General features: G+C 52.3%; 9 protein-coding genes and 1 non-coding gene across 10 annotated transcripts; 7 read left to right on the forward strand and 3 right to left on the reverse strand.

Moving 5' to 3' along the window:
• Positions 1 to 409: 409 nt before the first annotated feature.
• POX_c03917 (Adenylosuccinate synthetase) lies at positions 410 to 1,972 on the forward strand (the record flags this gene model as incomplete). The annotated part of the gene is made up of 3 exons (XM_050112803.1): positions 410 to 590; positions 731 to 1,182; positions 1,262 to 1,972. 3 exons carry the CDS (start codon positions 410 to 412, stop codon positions 1,970 to 1,972), a joined length of 1,344 nt encoding a protein of 447 aa, XP_049970359.1.
• Positions 1,973 to 2,976: 1,004 nt separating this feature from the next.
• POX_c03918 (ATP-dependent RNA helicase) lies at positions 2,977 to 5,076 on the reverse strand (the record flags this gene model as incomplete). The annotated part of the gene is made up of 2 exons (XM_050112804.1): positions 2,977 to 4,621; positions 4,709 to 5,076. 2 exons carry the CDS (start codon positions 5,074 to 5,076, stop codon positions 2,977 to 2,979), a joined length of 2,013 nt encoding a protein of 670 aa, XP_049970360.1.
• A 717-nt stretch (positions 5,077 to 5,793) lies between these two features.
• On the forward strand, positions 5,794 to 6,954 carry POX_c03919 (uncharacterized protein; the record flags this gene model as incomplete). Its single annotated transcript, XM_050112805.1, has 1 exon — positions 5,794 to 6,954. One exon carries the CDS (start codon positions 5,794 to 5,796, stop codon positions 6,952 to 6,954), a length of 1,161 nt encoding a protein of 386 aa, XP_049970361.1.
• A 1,842-nt stretch (positions 6,955 to 8,796) lies between these two features.
• On the forward strand, positions 8,797 to 9,828 carry POX_c03920 (NADP-dependent oxidoreductase RED1; the record flags this gene model as incomplete). Its single annotated transcript, XM_050112806.1, has 1 exon — positions 8,797 to 9,828. One exon carries the CDS (start codon positions 8,797 to 8,799, stop codon positions 9,826 to 9,828), a length of 1,032 nt encoding a protein of 343 aa, XP_049970362.1.
• A 569-nt stretch (positions 9,829 to 10,397) lies between these two features.
• Positions 10,398 to 11,338, forward strand: POX_c03921 (Succinate dehydrogenase cytochrome b small subunit; the record flags this gene model as incomplete). The annotated part of the gene is made up of 5 exons (XM_050112807.1): positions 10,398 to 10,539; positions 10,660 to 10,677; positions 10,862 to 10,928; positions 10,990 to 11,109; positions 11,173 to 11,338. The coding sequence occupies 5 exons, from the start codon at positions 10,398 to 10,400 to the stop codon at positions 11,336 to 11,338; spliced, it is 513 nt and encodes a 170-aa protein (XP_049970363.1).
• A 414-nt stretch (positions 11,339 to 11,752) lies between these two features.
• POX_c03922 (dTTP/UTP pyrophosphatase) lies at positions 11,753 to 12,586 on the reverse strand (the record flags this gene model as incomplete). The annotated part of the gene is made up of 1 exon (XM_050112808.1): positions 11,753 to 12,586. The coding sequence occupies one exon, from the start codon at positions 12,584 to 12,586 to the stop codon at positions 11,753 to 11,755; it is 834 nt and encodes a 277-aa protein (XP_049970364.1).
• Positions 12,587 to 12,896: 310 nt separating this feature from the next.
• Positions 12,897 to 12,968, forward strand: POX_tR068. Its single transcript has one exon. It is a non-coding gene; the product is annotated as a tRNA-Glu (tRNA).
• A 1,235-nt stretch (positions 12,969 to 14,203) lies between these two features.
• On the reverse strand, positions 14,204 to 14,539 carry POX_c03923 (uncharacterized protein; the record flags this gene model as incomplete). The annotated part of the gene is made up of 1 exon (XM_050112809.1): positions 14,204 to 14,539. The coding sequence occupies one exon, from the start codon at positions 14,537 to 14,539 to the stop codon at positions 14,204 to 14,206; it is 336 nt and encodes a 111-aa protein (XP_049970365.1).
• Positions 14,540 to 15,107: 568 nt separating this feature from the next.
• Positions 15,108 to 15,978, forward strand: POX_c03924 (uncharacterized protein; the record flags this gene model as incomplete). The annotated part of the gene is made up of 2 exons (XM_050112810.1): positions 15,108 to 15,225; positions 15,284 to 15,978. The coding sequence occupies 2 exons, from the start codon at positions 15,108 to 15,110 to the stop codon at positions 15,976 to 15,978; spliced, it is 813 nt and encodes a 270-aa protein (XP_049970366.1).
• A 966-nt stretch (positions 15,979 to 16,944) lies between these two features.
• Positions 16,945 to 19,414, forward strand: POX_c03925 (uncharacterized protein; the record flags this gene model as incomplete). The annotated part of the gene is made up of 7 exons (XM_050112811.1): positions 16,945 to 17,010; positions 17,071 to 17,244; positions 17,316 to 17,562; positions 17,630 to 17,779; positions 17,845 to 17,955; positions 18,020 to 19,119; positions 19,208 to 19,414. The coding sequence occupies 7 exons, from the start codon at positions 16,945 to 16,947 to the stop codon at positions 19,412 to 19,414; spliced, it is 2,055 nt and encodes a 684-aa protein (XP_049970367.1).
• Positions 19,415 to 19,720: the final 306 nt, after the last annotated feature.

Here is a 19,720-nt window from a genome sequence, read left to right on the forward strand (position 1 = left end):
TCATACCGGCACCGAAGGAGGGGAAAAAAGGGAAAAAAAAAAAAAACACTATATAAACGCAAATGACTCATTGAGAGAAGATAAAGTCAGTCTGAACCCGCTCGTCTGAACCGTTTCAAGATACCGACTTCATCGACGTAAAGGTACGTGTTTACTGGCCTCAATTGAGCATCTGAGCGAACAATCTATGAGACGCTGCTCGCCTGAGCAGACTTGAAGACATTGACGGAGTAACTGACCCGCAACCCGCAAGCAGACCCCGTGCCCCGCCGTCCGAAGCCAGACAGAAACCGTCTCTCTTCCACATCTCCAGAAACTCCCCGCCGCTGGGACCAATTGAATCTCTATTCAACCTTCAAATCGTTCGCACAGTCGCAAGTCAACTCGTCCGACTGAAGACACAGTCGCCATGGTTTCCATCGTTCTAGGCAGTCAATGGGGAGATGAAGGTGAGACCGAACTCGTTTTGTATCCTAGGAACGTGGCAGCGGAGAAGATGATAACTGACATGGAGTCACTAGGCAAGGGCAAGATCACAGATATGCTGTCGCAGCAGGCAACACTGTGCTGTCGCGCAGCTGGTGGACACAGTAAGTCGATCACTACGAAGGTTTCTCGGTCTGAGCACCTCTGCTCATTTTTCTTCCATTTTCTTTTTTCTATGGCCTCATTCTGGAGGCTCCCAATTTCCGGCTTGACTGACCTCGGGCGTCTGGTGCCTCCGTCATAGATGCCGGTCACACCATCGTTCACGAAAATGTCACCTACGACTTCCATATCCTGCCTTCCGGTCTGGTCTCACCCTCATGTATCAACTTGATCGGTGCCGGTACCGTTTTCCATGTCCCCAGTTTCTTCAAGGAACTGAAGGCCATCGAAGAGAAGGGTCTGTCCTCCGCCAGCAAGCGCATCTTTGTGTCTGATCGTGCCCACGTCTGCTTCGACTTGCACTCCGTTGTCGATGGCTTGGAAGAGGCTGGTCTGGGCGGTCGCAAGGTGGGCACCACAGGAAAGGGTATTGGTCCCTGCTACAGCGACAAGGCCGCCCGCCGTGGTGTGCGCGTCGGCGAGATCCTGGACGAGGTGACCTTTGAGCGTAAGCTTCGCACATTGGATACTTCGTATCGTGCGCGCTTCGGTGATCTTGATTATGATGTTGAGGAGGAGATTGCTCGCTTCAAGGTGCGTTGCTGGGGGTGACCTCTGGAGGATTATTGTGCGGAAGAGATATGGAACTGACCCGCCCCTTCCACTACGTTAGGAATACCGCACGATGCTTAAGCCCTTTATCGTCGATCAGTTGGAGTTCTTCCAAGAGCACAAGAACTCTCCCAACACCCTTGTCGAGGGCGCCAATGCCCTCATGTTGGATCTGGATCACGGCACCTACCCCTTCGTCACCTCATCATCCACAGGTCTTGGCGGAGCTGTCCAGGCTCTGGCCCTGAACCCATCTAGCATCAAGTCTGTCATTGGTGTCGTCAAGGCTTACACTACTCGTGTCGGTTCTGGTCCCTTCCCCAGCGAGCAGCTGAACGAGGTCGGTGAAAAGCTTCAGCGCGTTGGCCGTGAGTTCGGCGTCACCACCGGTCGCCGCCGCCGCTGTGGCTGGCTGGATCTGGTCCTGTGCCGCTACTCGCACGCGATCAACCACTACACTGCGCTGAACCTCACCAAGCTCGACGTTCTGGATGACTTTGAGGAGATCAAGGTCGGCGTTGCTTACGTCTTGCCCGACGGCAAGCGCACCACCTGCAGTTTCCCCGCCGATCCCAACGTCGTGGATAAGATCCAGGTTGAGTACAAGACGTTGCCCGGCTGGAAATCCAACACTATGGGCGTGACCCGCTACGAGGACCTGCCCGTCAACGCTCGTGCTTACATTGAGTTCATCGAGCGCGAGCTCGGTGGTGTTCCTGTCAAGTGGATCGGCACGGGTCCTGCTCGTGATCACATGATCGCCCGCGAGTAAGCCAAGGGTTCAACACTGACCCTCCCTCTTCGGTGACTTTGCTGGCAGGGTCTTCGGGGATCTTCATGAACCTCCGACTTGGTCTTCTCCGTTTCAGGCATCCTATCCCCTTGAGTGATTGCCTTTTTCTTCTTTTGTACTACAGTACTCGGGGTTATTTTGATTGACTTATACACGGAATGTCTGGACTTTCTACTAAGTTGGGTCCGCTCTGCCTCGCATCTCAAAATTGGACAGTGTCGCATGAGGAACAAAAAGAAAAGTGCAAATAGACGAAACACGACGCTTCCGTCCCACCTGACTTGATTATAATGATGGTTGATGGTCTGTCCTCTTCCAGACTATCTCAAAAAGATGTTCTCTTTCTTATTTCTCTTTTTTCCCCTCGAACTAGAAGATCTCTCCTGAAAAAAATGCCCATCAAAGAAAATAGAATGCATATATTTATTTCATCTTCTGCCGATTTTCCTTGAGAAATGATAATCTTAGATTGCTGGTGTATGTACTTTTAGACCGCCGTGTCAGGTCTACCTCCAAATACGCAAGGAAGCAAGGGCAAGAATGAACAACCAATCTCTATTGGAGATTATCTTAGAGATTGTCTGAAGGGCATGAGCCTGGAGAAGAAAAAGTGGGAAACCCTGGAGGATCATGCCGAGGGAAACCTACATCTAGGATACCTAGGCGCATATCGCAATGAGATACGCTATCACTGATGGTTCGAGGCTTGGAAACAACACAGGGTGGTTCAAAACAAGGTGGTATTTTCGCCCATCGAGGCTCATATGATACAGAATAGGAGGTGAGAAGCTTGATCATGTCGTAGAAAGGTAGGGGATTATGATACATGGAAAAGAATCAAAAGACAAGGAACGCCGCCCAATGCAAGGATGGTATCACTCTATCGGTTTCCGTTTGCTATAAAGCAGACAAAGAAAAGGTTCAAATGGCCAGATCAAATGCCTTGACGTGGACGTCCCCACCCATTAGAGTGGCAAGGTCGTTCAGTAGCGCGAACGAGCGCCGTAGAGGCCACCGCTGCCACGGTTCGAAGAACGGGACTCTCCTCCGTAACCGCCGGATCGGCCGAAGCTGGATCGGCCACGGCCAGATCCACGCTCCCCAAATCCGCGTTCACCGTAAGAAGAGTCCCCGAAACCGCGACCACGTCGACCAGAGTCGAAGGGATCGACCGCACGGCGGCTGAAAGAGCCTTCTTCGATCTTCAGCTCCTTGATGCGGTCAAGGCCAAGGTTGCGAGCAATACTGGCCTTGACGGCTGGGGGTTCGGCCAACCCATAGCCGTGGATCGCGAGGTTGTTCAGAGCGATGATGGCATTGCGGCGCTTGGTAAAGCTCTGGGACATGGTACCGAGCTGGGAGCGATAGGTGCTCTCCTTCATGATAGGAGAAACCTCCTTCATTGCCTCTCGGATTTGCTCGATCGTCTCCTGGGCAAAGGGTGAGGCTGTGTCGAGGTCTCGTGTCATGTTCAGCATGGCGGTGGAAAGAGTCGTATCCTCCGTAAGGGGCAGCTTGCCCAGCTTCTGCTGATAAAATTCATACTCTCCATCATGCAGGAACAGATAGCCTTCGCCCTCCTTGCCAGCGCGACCGGTACGACCAATGCGGTGAATGTAGGTCTCACGATCACGGGGGGGACCAATTTGGAGGACATGGGTGACCTCGGGGAAGTCCATTCCACGGGCGGTCACATCAGACGAGAAGAGAATGGCCTCCTGAGCCCGACGGAAGTTGTTCGCACTGTTTGTGCGAGCAGCTTGGGTAAGACGGGAATGGATTTGAAGAATACGCATCCGGCCAAGAGGAGACCGGCTCCGCCCATCACCTGGGATGGCGCGAAGAGCCATGAAGGCTTCGGCGGCCAGGTTGACCTCATTGGTAGAGTTGAAGTAAACAATGGCCTTGAATGGGCGCAGATCCTGATCCTGAGCCTGGCGAGCCTGGTAGGTCTTGGCCAGCTCGAGAATGGCAGGAAGAGCATTTTCATACCCGTTGACGAACACGGTCTTCTGGGGCACTCTCATGTGTGTGGGCACCTCGTCATCACGGACGGTTCTGATAAACTTGAAGTCCGGCTTCATAGTGCGCTTCACCATTGTCATCACCTCCTTTGGGACTGTGGCTGAGAGCATGAGCGTCTGACGATCAACCTTGAACGGATCAGGTAGAAGGTCTTTAATCTCATTGATCTCCTGTGAAAAACCTTGGTCCAAAAGCCGATCGGCCTCATCCAGGATGAGCGTGTTCAGCTTGGGAGCCGAGACACCACTGGAGGGATCTGAGAGAATGTCCTTGATACGACCAGGGGTGCCAACAAGAAGGTGGCAGCCATCGCGCTGAATCCGCATCAAGCCAGAGCGCTTGTGAGTACCACCAACGGCGGTCTGTACCACCAGACCTGTCCCTTGAGCAACCTTGATAGCCTCTGCGGCGATCTGCTCGGCCAATTCACGGGTAGGAGAAATGATCAGTGCGCGAATATCAGAGGAGTCCGCGCCTCCACCAGACGAACGATGGCGTCCCTGGGGCGCAGATCGCTTCAAGGAGGGATCACTGAGAATATTCTGCATGGTCGGGATAAGGAAGGCAAGCGTTTTTCCTGTTCCAGTCTTTGCCTGGGCCAGGCTGAAGCGAGGGAAAGACAGATGTCAGCATTTTTCCCCCAAGAGAGCAGGTGGTTCTCGCATCATGGCGATGGATCGAATAACTCACACGTCAGTGCCACCAAGCATTTCGTTGATTGTTTGGCTCTGCACCTCAGTCATGGTTGTTAGGCCCATGCGACGAGGTTCAGTGATGTTGCGAATGATGGTCGGGTCAATCAGACCCTTCGTCTTCAGATCTGCGAATTCGGTGATGAATTCAGACTCCGCCTGAAAGCCCTCTTGAATCTCTGCTGCCTGAGCCGAAGCGGCGTCCAGCGCAGGGAAGGAGATGTGAAAGGACTTTGCAAGGGCAGGGGCCTGATACGAAGGGACCTGCCATTTTGGCAGCTGGGAAGCCCAACGAGTAGACAGCGTCCGCGAGCTGGATGCTCGCAGCGCATGACAGACACCAAACCGGCGGACAGCACCAAGCATGATGAATGTGATTGATGATTTTTGGGGGGGGGGAGGTTTGATGAAGGGAAAGTCGGAGCGTGGCGATGCACGCGCGAAAACAATAAGCCAGAATGAAAAATTCCAGTCACATGTTCCTTATCGATAAAGGCTTACCCCTGATTTAAGAGCCTGAGGCTGCAAGTTTCATCCGGGGACATCCTCGACGCCGCACGGAGATCTGCGGATGATGAAGACCACTCAGCTCGATGCAGGTTGTTGATGGAAAGAGGAGATCATAATATCCCATCATCTCTACGTGGGTCTACTGATGATCCTAGTAGTCAAAGATCCTCATGTTGTCTTGTCACTTGGATAAAGAGAGTCGTCAGAGTATTCTCTGATCATCCGATGTGTCATTTGTCTTGGACTCTTTCGATCCCGGCCATCGAAAAGTCCCAGGACCCGCAGGATCTGAGGTGCTTGAAATTTAAATTGACTGGGCGCAGGGCAATAAGCCAATCAGACTGTGCTGCAACTTGATCTACTCCCGCTGAGTCATTGGCTTTATTGAATCTGGCTCAAATGATTGGTCAGAAGTGGATTCTTTCCAGAAACCCTGGAAACTAAAGACGTGAGGGACGATCATGTCGGTCGCTTTCCGGAGTGTTTCGATATTTGTCCATTCCAGCCTTACTTTTAAACGTCGACATTCACCGCAAGTCGAATGATGATGCTTCAATCTGACCAAGACCTAGTATGGCATCTGTGCAGGTCGTGATCATTGGTGCTGGAGTATCTGGACTTACCGTTGCCCACTCTTTACTTCGAGAAGTGTCGGATATCAAGGTCGTCCTCATCAACCCTTCTCAGTCATTCTACTGGAATATCGCGTCCCCACGCATCATCGCCAAACCAAATGCCTTCCAACATGAGCAATACCTCATTCCGATCCGGGATGCCTTCGCCGCATACCCGCAACATACGTTTGAATTTCTTGCCGGGGCCGCCATCGCCATCAATGTGACAGGACAGACTGTGGCCGTGAGACTCAATGAGAGCAGTGACACTCGAGATATTCCTTTCGATCATCTCGTCATTGCATCGGGCAGTACGAATCCGTCGTCTACAGGGATTGTTACTGAAACGCCTATTCCGTTAAAGCCTTCCAACCGCGATGATCTTCTAGAAGTGATCGAAAATGCCCAGAGAGTAATCGCTGATGCGAAAGAAATCGTGGTCGGCGGTGCCGGTCCCGTGGGTGTCGAAGTCGCTGGAGAGCTGGCCGAAGCCCTGGCCGGCCAGGCGACCATCACTCTGGTCTCATCCATGGATCGTGTGTTGCCCATGCTCAAGCCCGCGGCCAGTGCTATGGCCGAATCGAAGCTGCAGCAATTTGGGGTGAACATCCTCACCTCCGTTAAGGTAACCAAGGTGCAGCCGTCCACCGATTGCAGTCAGACCTCCAACGTCGTGTTGAGTGATGGGACAAAGCTGTCCGCCGACCTGTACATTCCTACCACCGGGGCTATCCCAAACAATAACTTCATTCCAGCCGAACTGCTCGACAAAAATGGATGGGTCAACGTGAACGAGGAACTGCGCGTGCAGTCCGCAAACGGCTCCGTATTACCAATATACGCTCCCGGGGATATCAACACGAATGATATGCGCCTCTACTTCAAAGCGGCCGCCCAAGCTAAGGTTGCTGCCGCCAATGTTGCGGCTGACATCCAGGGTAAGGGCGGGCGGAAGACGTATGACCAAGGCGAGAAAGTTCTAATGATGGTACCTGTAGGCGAAACGGGTGGGACGGGCCAGATGTTTGGTTTTGTGATTTTTAACTTCATGGTGAAACTTGTCAAGGGAAGGGATTACTTTATATACAAGGCACCTCAAGCGGTGGCTGGTAAAGGGTGATTATCCAGGGGCATGGGAGGATTGAAGCATTGGACGATCCTCTGTTTTCAGGATCAGCATGCCATTCTATTACATTTCGAACAGGATTGCAAATATTGAGCCCCAGAATTTCGCGCTTTCCCCGCGCATTTTTAGTCGAAAGCAGCAGCATAATTCCATCAGAAGTGAGAATTGCTTCTTTTTCTTTCTTTCCCTTTCCGTGGCGTGTTTTCCATCGGCTGTCAATCGGTTCCGTATACAGCGGTCACATAGCTCACGTGACCTTTGGAGTACGTCTGAAAAAAAGAGGTTTGCCACTAAGAGTCGTTTATGACGACCACAAGTCGAAATTTGGAAAGGCGGCAACTGGTGAGTTTGGTACATATCACGTGACTGTAACTTTTTCGGTCTTTGCCGCATCAGCAATGAGGTCATGCTAAACTCTTGTGTTGCACATACCAGAATAGCATCATACAGACATGGAAAGGTGCCGCTAGAACTGTATACTCCCATAATCAATTGTCCGGCTGCATGCGAGTGGAGGTGACTGAAACTGAGCTTCAAGGGAACATCAGAACTTTTCGGTGGCCCGCTTGTCGTCGGGACCTTCTTCACGGATGCTCTTTCTACTCTCCGACGCAACGCGTGCCCGTCAAGTCGCTGCGTCGACTTCTGGTAGATACTGACCTTCAAACCTCATGCTGTAGGCTTACTAACCTTGGCAGAATCCTGGAGAATTGGCCCGTAGTGCCCAGCATTAAAGCACAATTTTATGTCTCATTGCCAACAACCCAGTATGCCTTGGCCAACACGGTCATCTTGCCTAGTCTGGTGGTCTCCCGTCGGTCTGGGCGTGTTGAGTTCCTCCGAGGCTCCACCATTACAAAGGTGGACTGGACTGTTCAAAAGTCTCCGCGATGGCATCGTGCAGAGGCGGTCACTGGCTAGGAGACATGCATCTGTGAATGTTACCTCGACCAGAGCGTGTATTACCAGGGAAGTCGACAATTTGAATCAGCATTGGGGAAGGTACCTACAGTACACGGCTCTGCGTGATTGTGTATCTCAGGACAATGCCGCTTGTAGTGTGTCCACACGCCATTTGGAGGAAGCCATTTAGCACCGAAGAGGAGATTGATGTGCAGCAAAGTGGAGCTACCATCCGTTTCTGGTGCTCCAGACTGAATTTTGAATCGTAAGGTGATCACCAGTCAAGCCACGATGTTATTATTGTTCTTTTTGCTCAATAATCAACGAGCGATGGCATCGAATTTTCTTTTAATTCTTAATATTTTTTTTCATTCATAACCGTTGTTCGGATCAAGCGGTCCGGCTTAAGACGCTCCAGCGACTCGATGCCCGTATGCTTTTTGCTACCGAACCATGGACGCCTCGGTCCTCTGAGGCTGTTTCTGACCTCAAGGCAAGTCGTGTATCAGTCCAGGTGGATCTACCGCCACCTCGGGAAGCTTCTCTGCTTTCGATCGGCAAGCGGCAAGTTGCTTTATAATAAATCTGGCAAGATGACTTACATGGAGGGGCTGTAGCACCTCAAATTCTAACGCTGTGCCTCGGTCCCCCTTCTGCCCCGCTTCATGGTTGTACGGACTACGGAGTCTACGCAGCACGGAAGGTACCAGTTCTAGTCCCAGGAGGAGGATTATCGTTTCATGGTTGAATGGATCATGTAATCATTCAACTGAGGGTTTTTTTTCCTTGCTCTTTCCCGGTTTAACTGGACTGTAGAAGTACTTATAGCTTCCTCGACTCCCCGCTGTCTCACAAGACGCTTTCATTTTACACTCCCATACCTTTTACTCCTCTACACGTCTCCCTTTCTCACACCTCAATCATCTTCACATCATGGCCAACAAAGCGCTCATCTTCAAGGAAATCCCCCAGGGGTACCCCGTTCCTGGTCAGCACCTCACCATTGAGAACGCCACCTATGACGCCAACGTTCCCGCTCCCAGCGATGGCGTCGTTCTCGAGTCCCTCTACACCAGCTTCGACCCCTACATGCGTGGCCGCATGCGCTCCGCCGAGACCAAGTCTTATGCTCCTGCCTTTGAACTGAACAAGGCCATTGAGAGCGCCAGCATTGCCAAGGTCGTCCGCTCCAACACCGACTCTTTCAAGGAGGGCGACCTCGTCATTGGCCACGTCCCCGTCCAGCAGTACGTTGCGCTCGACAAGCAGAACTTGCAGCGCATTCGCAAGCTCGAGAACCCTCTGGGCATTGAGGATATCCGTGTGTTCCTTGGTCCTTTGGGCATGCCCGGTCTGACTGCCTACTCTTCTCTGTATGCCATTGGCAAGCCCAAGAAGGGTGAGACCATCTTCGTCTCCGCTGCCAGCGGTGCCGTAGGCCAGCTCGTCGGCCAGCTCGCCAAGCACGAGGGTCTCCGGGTCATCGGTTCCGTTGGCTCTGACGAGAAGCTCGACTACATCCTCAAGGAGCTTGGCTTTGATGGTGGTTTCAACTACAAGAAGGAGAAGCCGTCCGAAGCTCTCGCCCGCCTCGCCCCCGAGGGTATCGACATCTACTACGAGAACGTCGGCGGCGAGCACCTCGAGGCTGCTCTCGACGCCATGAACAACTTCGGCCGTGTGGTTGTTTGCGGTATGATCTCTCAGTACAACTCCGCCCCCTACCCCATCAAGAACATCCAGAACGTGCTCGTCAAGCGCATCACCATGCGCGGCTTCATCGTTGCCGACGCCGACATGGGTCCCATCTACACCAAGGAGCACCAGGAGCGTGTGCAGAAGTGGATCAAGGAAGGCTCCTTCAAGGTCCTCCTCCACGAGACCAACGGCATTGACAACGCCGCCGAGGGCCTTGTCGGCATCTTCCACGGCAAGAACATGGGCAAGGCCGTCCTGAAGTTCTAAGAAATGACCCGTTACGAATATACCCAATCCAGCCATTTGCGATCAAAATATGAGACACAGAGCTTAGCGGAGATAGATGTGCACAAAAACTTTTGACAACAATTACACCAAGTCTCAAAATATATCCTGGTCCTGTCTTGAGAAACTCTCTCAAATACGTGTTTCAAAGTAAAATAGACAAACCATTCTTAAACCTCGAGAAACCGTGCTGGAGCAATATACCCGAGATGTCCTGTCGCGAGTATACTAGGACGCGGTGGATTTGTAAAAGGGCAGGACTGTACTCTAGTGTTTTCAAAGAGTATCGTAGCGATCGATCAAAGGGAAACAGGTGATGTAATTTTGTCCAGTCCTGGACGTGCAGTGCTGAACTCGAATCGTACTCGGCCATCGATGGGCCGGCCATTTAAGGTGCTTGCATCGGCCAATCTCGGCTGGGCGGAAAGCCATCAGCCAATCACCTGACCCGCAATAAGATGACATACCGATTCAGACTCCCGAGGCACTTCAACCTCACTCCTCGTGCGAATTGAGTGTCTCTGTCCTTCACTACAACCACTCTTTTCACAATGGCTTCCTTTGCTCGCCCATCGCTGCTTCGACAGACCCTTGCGAACACCCGGTCGCCTCTGCTGCGCCAGAATGTGGGTGTGTCGCAAGTGGTCGCTTTCCATGCCTCCGCCCGGAAGCAGATCCTGCCTCCGTTGCCTCGTAAGTTGAGAGCCTGTCCTCGCCCTCATCGACAGCCATGGGCTCCCGATCAAGGAGGACTGATATCTGAAACTTGCTGTGCCATATGTGTGTGTATGCTAACGCGTCCGTGACATGCAGAGAAGCTCGATGGAACCGGTACGTATCAGATAACTCGGATCGACTCGAAACCCCGGAAACTCGCCTGGCCCGATCAGTGTTCGCCTTGTGGGCCTGCGAACGATCCTTCGTGATGTCTGAACCGGGGACATGAACCGGCCACATTGAGAGGAAGCTTGCTAGTGAAGTCCGCGGTCATACTGATTCATATTCAACTCGACAGTGAACGACCCCGTTCCTACCCCCGCCCCTCACCCCATGGAGGGCAGCTACCACTGGACTTTTGAGAGGTGCGAGAAGTCCGTATCGTCATATTTGCGAGGTCAACACTAATTTGGAGATGATCTATAGAGCTGTCAGCGTGGGCCTCGTTCCTTTGACCATTGCTCCTTTCGCCGCAGGCTCTCTCAACCCCGTCATGGACGCCGTTCTCTGCACCCTCCTCGTTGCTCACTCGCACGTCGGCTTCCAGTGCGTAACACCGCTTTGCTCACCATGATCGTAGCGCAAACTGAGGCTAATCTATTGAATCAGGGCCGCTATCATTGACTACTTCCGCCCCCAACGTGTGCCCAAGACCAACGCCTTCTGCAACTGGCTCCTGCGCGCCTTCACTCTCACCACTGCCGTCGGTCTCTACGAGTTTGAGACAAATGATGTGGGTGTGACCGAGGCTCTGCGCCGCATCTGGAACGCATAGAGGAGCAAGCTTGGTTGAAAAGGAATCGTTCGGTTGTTGTTGTTTTACTGCAGGTCTAGGCGTTTCGCCTTTGTATATGTCCAAAGCATTCCCAATTTATTTCCATTTAACTTTCTATCCGGATAATCGGCTCGCTCTGAATGAATGCCCGATCAACCATGTGTCTTGACAGGTTATCGGAAACATAATCTGCGTGGGGGCTTTGGAACTCGAGAGACCCAATGGATGGAACTTTTGTCTTTCTCTGCACACCAGTGTATTTGCAGCACTGAGCGTGTGTAGGCATTACACCTGCCGTCTCTAGCAGTCATCGCCAACTCGGGGAATTGTCTGTCGGGTGCTCAGATAGTCTCACATGAATGTACAAGTATGTCATTTCATACTGACCGGGATTCCCCCCGGAAGCAAACACAATCACCAGACCTCGTCCACGTCGTCATCTTCGCCGTCCACGACTGAATCATCTGGCAACCGATCTTCATCGTCAGCCTTGGCCATGACCGTCTCGATCAATTTCAACGTCGCCTTCAACGGCATTCCAATCACATTATCCGCGGTCCCCTCAATCTTCTCCACCAAGATCGACCCCAGACCCTGCAATCCATACCCGCCCGCTTTGTCCACTCCTTCGCGCGTTCGCACATACGCCAGAATCAACTCATCCGTCACCTCGCCGTCAAACCGCACCTTGGTCTCCTCGACCACCGAGTCCATCGCATACCCCGGCTGTCTCGCACTCGCCAGAGGCGCCATCGCCACCAGTGCCGTATAGACCTTGTGGTCGCGCGCATCCCTCAGCGACCGCAGCATACTGACATGGTGGGCTTCGGAACGCGGTTTCTCTAGAATCGTCCCCGACTCGGTATTCACGACCACCGTGTCGGCAGCCAAGATAAGGGCAGGCTCGCCGGCAACCTGGTTATTAATTTCTTGTTCGTAGACGGCTTGGGCCTTTTTGGTCGCTGTGCCGAGGACGTATTCGAAGGGGGTGAGTGTTTTGGGGAGATTCTCGTCGGCGTTGGACGGGATGATTTCAATGTTGGGCAGGCCGAGGAAGGAGATGATTTGACGTCGGCGGGGGGATTGAGACGCGAGAATCACGCGTTTGCTGCGCAGTGCGTTGAGAACTGGAAGGCCGAGAGGTGGTGGGCGTGGAAGGGCTCCTCGTGCGGGTTTGGGAGGATCGTATGCGGGGGGAGGGTCAATGGGTTCTTCGTTGCCCAGGAGGGTGTCTTTGGAGTCTGACATGGTTTTTTTGGTTTCTTTTGAGGTGGATGAGATTGAAAGTATGAATTGAAGAGGGTGTGCGATATGTTTTGATTTCCTTTGGTTTGGATTTTTGGGGAGGAGTGTGAGTATATTGTAGGAAAGGGAGATTGGAGAATATCTTTGGCACTTTGATTGAAGAGTTTCCGCGCCGAGCTCCGCGACTCTCGTCACTTGCGGATCCTCGAGGTTGACCCAATGTAGTCCCCGCCGAGTGCGGGACAAACTCTGAAGACTTGGATGCGGAGTTGTAGTCGGTATATAATTATATAAGCTTACAATATCTATCCAATCCCACATGGTCCAGCGGTCAGGATCACCCGCTTTCACCGGGTAGGCCCGAGTTCGACTCTCGGTGTGGGAGCAGCTTTGCTTTTTTACCCCCTGATCCATTTTGTCCACGCTATACACGATAAAGACAAGTCCTCGCGCTGGAACATTCTTTTGGGTGCCGAAAACGGACAGAGGTATGGCAACTTGACCTTTTCTAATCAGCAGCGTATCTACCGAGTATTCGGAAATGGGGTAGACGTTTTGTCGGGGAAAATATATTCGACGCATCCCGCTTAGCGTGGAGGGAGACCCTCTACGATTAATCATTTCCACATGAAAGAACTGGAGATTTGAAGACGCACCGGACCGGACCTTTGCCCAGTTGTATACGCAAGGGTATCTGTTGGTATTGAATAACACTGGAAAGCCTGGGGTACACGGATGTCTTTTACTAAATGATTCACTCCTAGGCATCCTGCTTGAGAGCCTTGTACTAATCTTGGTCCAAAATTTTCATAGTAATGGTGTGAGGGGAGACATGACGTCTGGAGCTTTACGAGGTCGGGACTTATTGACTGATGTGAAATTGTAGCAAAGTGCCGCCGAACTTGGAATGCTCAGACAACTCAAACTTCAGACTGCCATGTCCTCGTTAAACAGATGAACTTCCACCATCCAGAACATCGAATGGGATCGACCCGACTTGACACAAGGCTCCCTTCGATCTGGGCTGTGAGATACAAATCACTTAACCTAGTCGGGTTCGATGCGACATGACATTGTCGTGAGATGTGTAAGCAGCATCGTGCTTTCAATTCAAAAAGATGTATACATAGAAGAAAAATGAGGACAGCAGGTGAAAATTGGGTATGCTTATGACCAAGACTGTGTTTGCAGCCCCAAACCACTCTACGCGTAACCGGAACCGCGAGAGTTGACACCGCCGCAGACAAACCAAAGGGTAAATAGAGGGGACTTGAACAAGTCGTGATTGCGTAGAGAGAATCGAGCCTAGGCTTTCCACGAGGCAGCGACTAGCCAGCGTTGCCAACGGGGGCACATAGGCGAATGCTCTTGAGTGTAGGAGTAAGGACGGCAACGTAGGGACAGCTCATGGAAGACGAAAGTTGTGCAATTGCGTCGGTATTTCGCACGGCATGAACCAAAGCAATCTGGGAGACTGCGCCATGGATATGATCACTCTTGTATGGCGCTAAAATACGCAAATGAAAGAAAGTTCTGTGTTGTTGTAGGATAGATGGACCTCGGTAAAAGTGATGGTCTTCCGCTGCTTTTGACGCCCGTCGAGTGATGCGGACAGATGGATTATGATGGCCGGAGCGAGTCATCCACGCGACCGCCCTTGTGTTCAATCTCTGCGATCAGATCTTCGCGCTCCCGCAGCTTCATGTGAATGAACTCGACGGTCTTTTGTAAAACAATGCTTTCACTTCGCCCCTGTCCCTCCAGCCCCGGCACAAGTTCTGTGAGTCGATCAAATCCCTCTCGAATTGCCGCTCGTCGCTTCTGTTCAGACGCGATGTGGTTGTTCTTCTTCTCCTGGTCTGTCAAGCGAGGTTTTTCCTTGTCTGCGCCCGAGACTGACTTGGTGCCAGCCGTGGGGGTCGTTGATGACCGGTCGTGATCCCCGTCGGGAGTCATAACGCGCGCTGCGGAACTGGGCCGTCGCCGGCCGAGTGATCGAGTACACCAACGGAGGGTTGAACGAGAGACTGGGACTGGCGTGTTCACCAGGGCGAGTCAGTAGATGAGTGTTGAATAGGCTGTCATTCAGAACTGTATTGAGTTTTTAATCAAAATTGTGGGCAGAGATGGCAAGATCGCAACCGATAAAACGCGGGGGCGTCAAAATCACCGGAGAAAGTCAGGAGTTGGAGAGGAAAGGAACCGATAGGGCCGATAAGCCGATTCCGGCCGATTAAAGTCGACGTGCGGAGAAACCGTCTTCGGGGCACTTGGCGTCTTGGCGGCACGTCCAACGTCATCGAGGCCGTGATCCACCTTGCACTTCTTCGACATCTTCAAATTCCTTCTTCTCCCTGTCGTGGACATTTGCCAACTACACAAAGCCTGGAGACTATCCACAAATACAAAGACAGTTCTTGATCAAGGAATTGAGTCTTTTGCGAAACATCTTTCATATCATACTAGCCACAGACCTGCACCTGAGTGGGAAATCTAGATCAGCGTGGCACGAGGTCGATACGCCATGGTCCATGAACCCCTTCAGGGCTCCTGCTCGTGCGGCCGCAACGAGTATACTATTCATATCCCCGAGGATGTAGCTGACCACGCGCACATTTACTTTGATACCGGTAGAGACAGCCGTAAGTATGGAACCGGCAACTCAATCCCGAGAACAGTCCGCGCTCACAGACGATCCAGGCCAGGTCCTCGCCTCGTGGCTTCGAGTCCCCCTCGACTGGTACCAATCTCACACCCTGTCATTCTTCCCGGACGAGACTCATGCTTCCATTCGCCGAGTATTCACCCCCCCAAACGCACCTCAGACTCGTCGAATTTTCTGTGGGTTCTGCGGAACGCCCTTGAGCTTCTGGACAGAGGCGCCCGACGAGGAAGCCGACTTCATGTCCGTATCTATTGGAAGTCTATCACGTGAGCACCAAAGAGCTCTAGAGGATCTGGGTCTGCTTCCCGATTTGGAGGAAGACGAGGAGGGAGAGGAGGCGGACGTGGAAGAAGATGAGCCCAAAGCTAAGATCGCGAAGACATCAGCCACCGAGACGGCGCCTGAGCCTGATGCCAGACCGTCAAATATCGTAATTCCGTCTCGGCAGAAGTCAAACACCGTACGAACTCACCACCGTGGCGTTGTCGGTGGTATTCCGTGGTTCGAGGAACTGGTGGAAGGTAGCCAACTTGGTCGTCTGATTCGCCAACGTCGCGGAGTGGGAATCAGCCCCGATCAGTCTACATCCATTGAATGGGAGATTAGTGAGTGGCAGGGAGACGATGTCGGAGGGGCGGTGGATAGCAGCGACGATTCGAATGGCTTGACTACCGGAAAGAGGAAGCGAGAGCACGAGGCACACGCCAAGTCTTCGCCAAAGAGGCCATAATGAGCCAACCCAACAAGCCATCGCTGGCATGATTACGGCTATTAGGAAAAGTTCAAGCTTGCTATGTTAAACAATATGATTTGGAAATCTTTTTTACAACTGTGGTCCTCGACTGAAGGGTGGTGCAGTCTAGCCTTTATGTAGCCCTCGCACTGAAACGAGAAGGAACTCGCTCTCAAGGAGAGGAAGTATGATCTTTGTCGTCGATGCTGCGGTTCGGTCAGCTGAAACCGAAGGCAATCTCAGAATGATATAGATCAGAATCTTGTTCTGCAGTCATGCAGCTCGACCTCACAAGTTCACTTGTTTTGAATGTTCATAGGGAAGAAGCCTGGGCACATGATCCTCCTTTGTCCCTGGAAACATTCGCAGAGAAGGTCTGAACTGAACAGAAGGCGGTGATCAATGTGACTTCATTCTCGAGTTTCCTGTAAATGATTGCTCTATTTCATCCCAACATGTTTGCTCGAAGTCACGAGCCTCTTTTGTTGATACAAAGAGCAGTGTAGACGCGTTCTGGCTATTCTAAATAGCCTCGATCACCAAATTCTCATCTTCCTCTCTTCTACGTCTTCGATCCTGCACACTTCATCCTGGAGGATTCGGCATCAAGCTTCCACAGTCTCCTTTCATAAGTCAGTGAGTTATATATCAAGGCTCGAGGCCTTAACGTGGACACAGCTCATCCGTACTCGATGAATATGCTTCAAATCACTAATGTCAGTATCCAGCAAGGATGAGGTTGATTCAAAAGCTCATGGACCCGGCCAGCGGCCACCGGGATAGCGTTCTACATACGCGTGCAAAGAGTACCGTATGTGGTGACTGTGAACATGCGATATTCCTGCAGGTTGCCGTCAAGAAACCTGGTATCAGAGTGTTTTCTGTGCAGTAGCAAGAGATTGGCGGTCCGGGAAATATTGAAAGCGATGAAGATATCACGCTGACAGGTATCATGGCCATAGAATGGTGCTCTTTCAAGCCTCAAGCGTATTACGCAGCGTGCACGCCGTCACCTTCGACGATGGGTTAGTCTCTTTCACATTCACTGATCAGGGTGCCCTGAATTTTTCTGACTCACATATCACCTAGCACAAACAAGATGGACAAGACAGCAGCATCCGGGCTGTGTCCCCTCAAACACCTCTGGAGCAGCCCGAGAATAGCTCGCCAGTATCTAGCACGACGGCAAGAGATGATGAGGGGCCACTTAGCCAATGCCAGGAGTCCTCGGAGTCGGCAGGCCTTGATCAGAAGGTGAAAGAGGTTCGGCTGCCGGTCATGATAGAAAGAATACAGAGGAAATGACGGATAGGCCATCTGAATGCAATCACCAGAGATGCCGTGTGACATGGACTCCTGTGACTGAGGTCGCTTCAAATAGCCATCGTGTCAATAATCGAGGATTCTTTGTGGTGAGAGGCGCTCTGTCGCCGTATCCATCCATTGTGCCGATGACATCCTCGATTGCTTTGAAGACCTCGACGGCCTCAAGCACTCTTCCGGCGCCTTCTTGCACAGAGGGGACTGCCAACGCAGGTCCTCCCCACGCCGAGTTTGGTCTGGAACAAACCGATGCGAGGAGTATGTTTTGAGCATCTTCCACAACTTCACCACGGCAGTTCATCACGGAAACTAACCTGTCTCCAAGAACCTTTGCTGACTTCACGGCCTGGCTTCACTTCCAAAGGCAAAGCCCCGTGTTGTCCTCGAATCTCCTTGGGAACATCCACTATGATGTTCCGCCGACATACCTCCTCTCGAGACCAGGGACGTACTTCGGAGCAGACCGAAGAGAAAAGTGAGCAATCCTTATCTCATCTCAGATCGAAAAGCGAAAGAATCATCCATTAATCTTCGACATAGAAGCTGCGATTTCTCAGTCCCTGGCCTCAGTTCAGCAACCTTCCGAGCCTCGTGCTCGATTCGATCTGTTGACGGGTAGACCCCGTCCTGAGAGTCGCTCTCAAGTGTACTGTACGCAAAATCCCAGCAAGAGTTTTATGAAAGCCATCACATGTAGCTAACTTATCTCATCTAGCTCACCAACCAGCGAGCCACATCCCCGTTGGTGTGCCAATTGTCCCCCGCCGTCGCTCGAAAATCTCGCGGCTTCCTCGACCTTTGGGTCAAGTTTTCATCAACCCGCCAGAGCTTGGTATCAGCGAGGATGCGGGAATCAATGAGAGCACCCTCAGGCCGCGGGTAAAAGGACAGGGAAAGAAGGTCGAGATCTGTACCGCTGAAGCTGTCCACGCGCGCCGAGTCAGATCGTCCGAGCTTCACGAGGCAGCGATCGAGCAGCCCCAATGGGACCGCTACGGCCCGGCTCTGCGAATCTCGGAAAGCGCAGACAGGTATCTTCGGGCTTCAAGCCAGGGTCTGCAAGCCAAATCGGTATCGACGTTCCCCCGAGACAATACGTTCAACCGACATCGGATTCCTCGCAAGCCTGTGCCGGTTCCTCCTCGCTCGTCGTCCGAGCAGCCCGTTGCCCAAGTGGCTGCCTCTGGTACGTTCCTGGCACGCTCCTGGTCATTTCAGCCAGCCCAAGAGATCTCGCGCCCTGCCAGCTTAACCGAAAAACACCCGCGTCTGCTGGATAGAATGACCCGATCCAGCACACAGGTGGAACTCGAGGAACGGCGCCCTAGCATGATGGGGGGTGTTCGCACCATCCTCGCCAAAGGTGCTCGGACTAAGCTGCGAGAGCCAAAGTCAAAGGTCACGGGCGATGGATTCGAGAAAGTCGAAGACTCCGCTATCAATGTTTGCGGCCCCTTGGAGACTTGTCCTCCTGCCCAGCTCGCGGTGTCGACACTAGCAGTGTCTCCGGTCCAAGTCCTGGTAGAGACCCTTCCAGTCCCTCCGTCCCAGGAGCCAGTGCTGGAATTGAGTGCGAGCCCGGCACAGTCACAAATCCTTGTGCAGGCCGAGACTGTGCCCGTCGCTGCGGCCCCTCACCCGATCGCTAGCCAGGGTCCAGAAGATGACCCGGCAGTGGCAACGGCAGCCCAGAGACCGGGTTCACGGGGAGTTTCAATGCCTCGGTTGATGGCGGATCTCACCCAGTGCGTCAACAGGCTGGGGAAGCGTCTGGTTGATGAAGCCGACCATGAACGCAGGAAGCAGCTGTACGCAGTAAGTTGACATAACCCGACTATCAGTTTTGTAATTCAAATTGAGAGTGTGAGCTTAAAGTGATTGACCTTTCTGAATTCTCTCACAGGACTTTGTTCGCCTCTCGACCCTCCGCGCTGACATCCTGGCCCGTGAAGACTTTATCGATGAGCAACAAACCCTTCTTCAAACCATGCGAGCTCAGATATCGACCCGCCGCGTCCTTGCAACTGTTCGAACCGACACCGTCTACCGACAAGATGCGGTTGCTCGCAATCTCGATGTGCCGACGGACGAACTCGTGCGGAATTGGTAGTCGGGACTAGTTTTTGGTGGCCCGGTGTCCACTTGCATGACATGAGATACTTTCGTCAGGTTCGTTATTCCGCTCAGGAGCTCGGGACCGGGTCGGATCTTCACATACTGTCAAGGACGCGTCGTATCATTCTACTACATCCTTGATCCCACGTTCTTTGCTTTACATTTTTCCGAGATGCCCACTTGATGAAACACCCTCTATGATTATTGCCTGGAGTCTCCTTCGACGTTTTTGTCCTTGTTTCTGCTTCTTCTCTCTTTTTTTTTCTTCGTCTTCTTTTCTACTTTTGCCTCTAATGTTAAT

This window comes from Penicillium oxalicum, chromosome III, assembly GCF_001723175.1.
Source record: "Penicillium oxalicum strain HP7-1 chromosome III, whole genome shotgun sequence".
NCBI classification, from domain to species: Eukaryota; Fungi; Ascomycota; class Eurotiomycetes; order Eurotiales; family Aspergillaceae; genus Penicillium; species Penicillium oxalicum.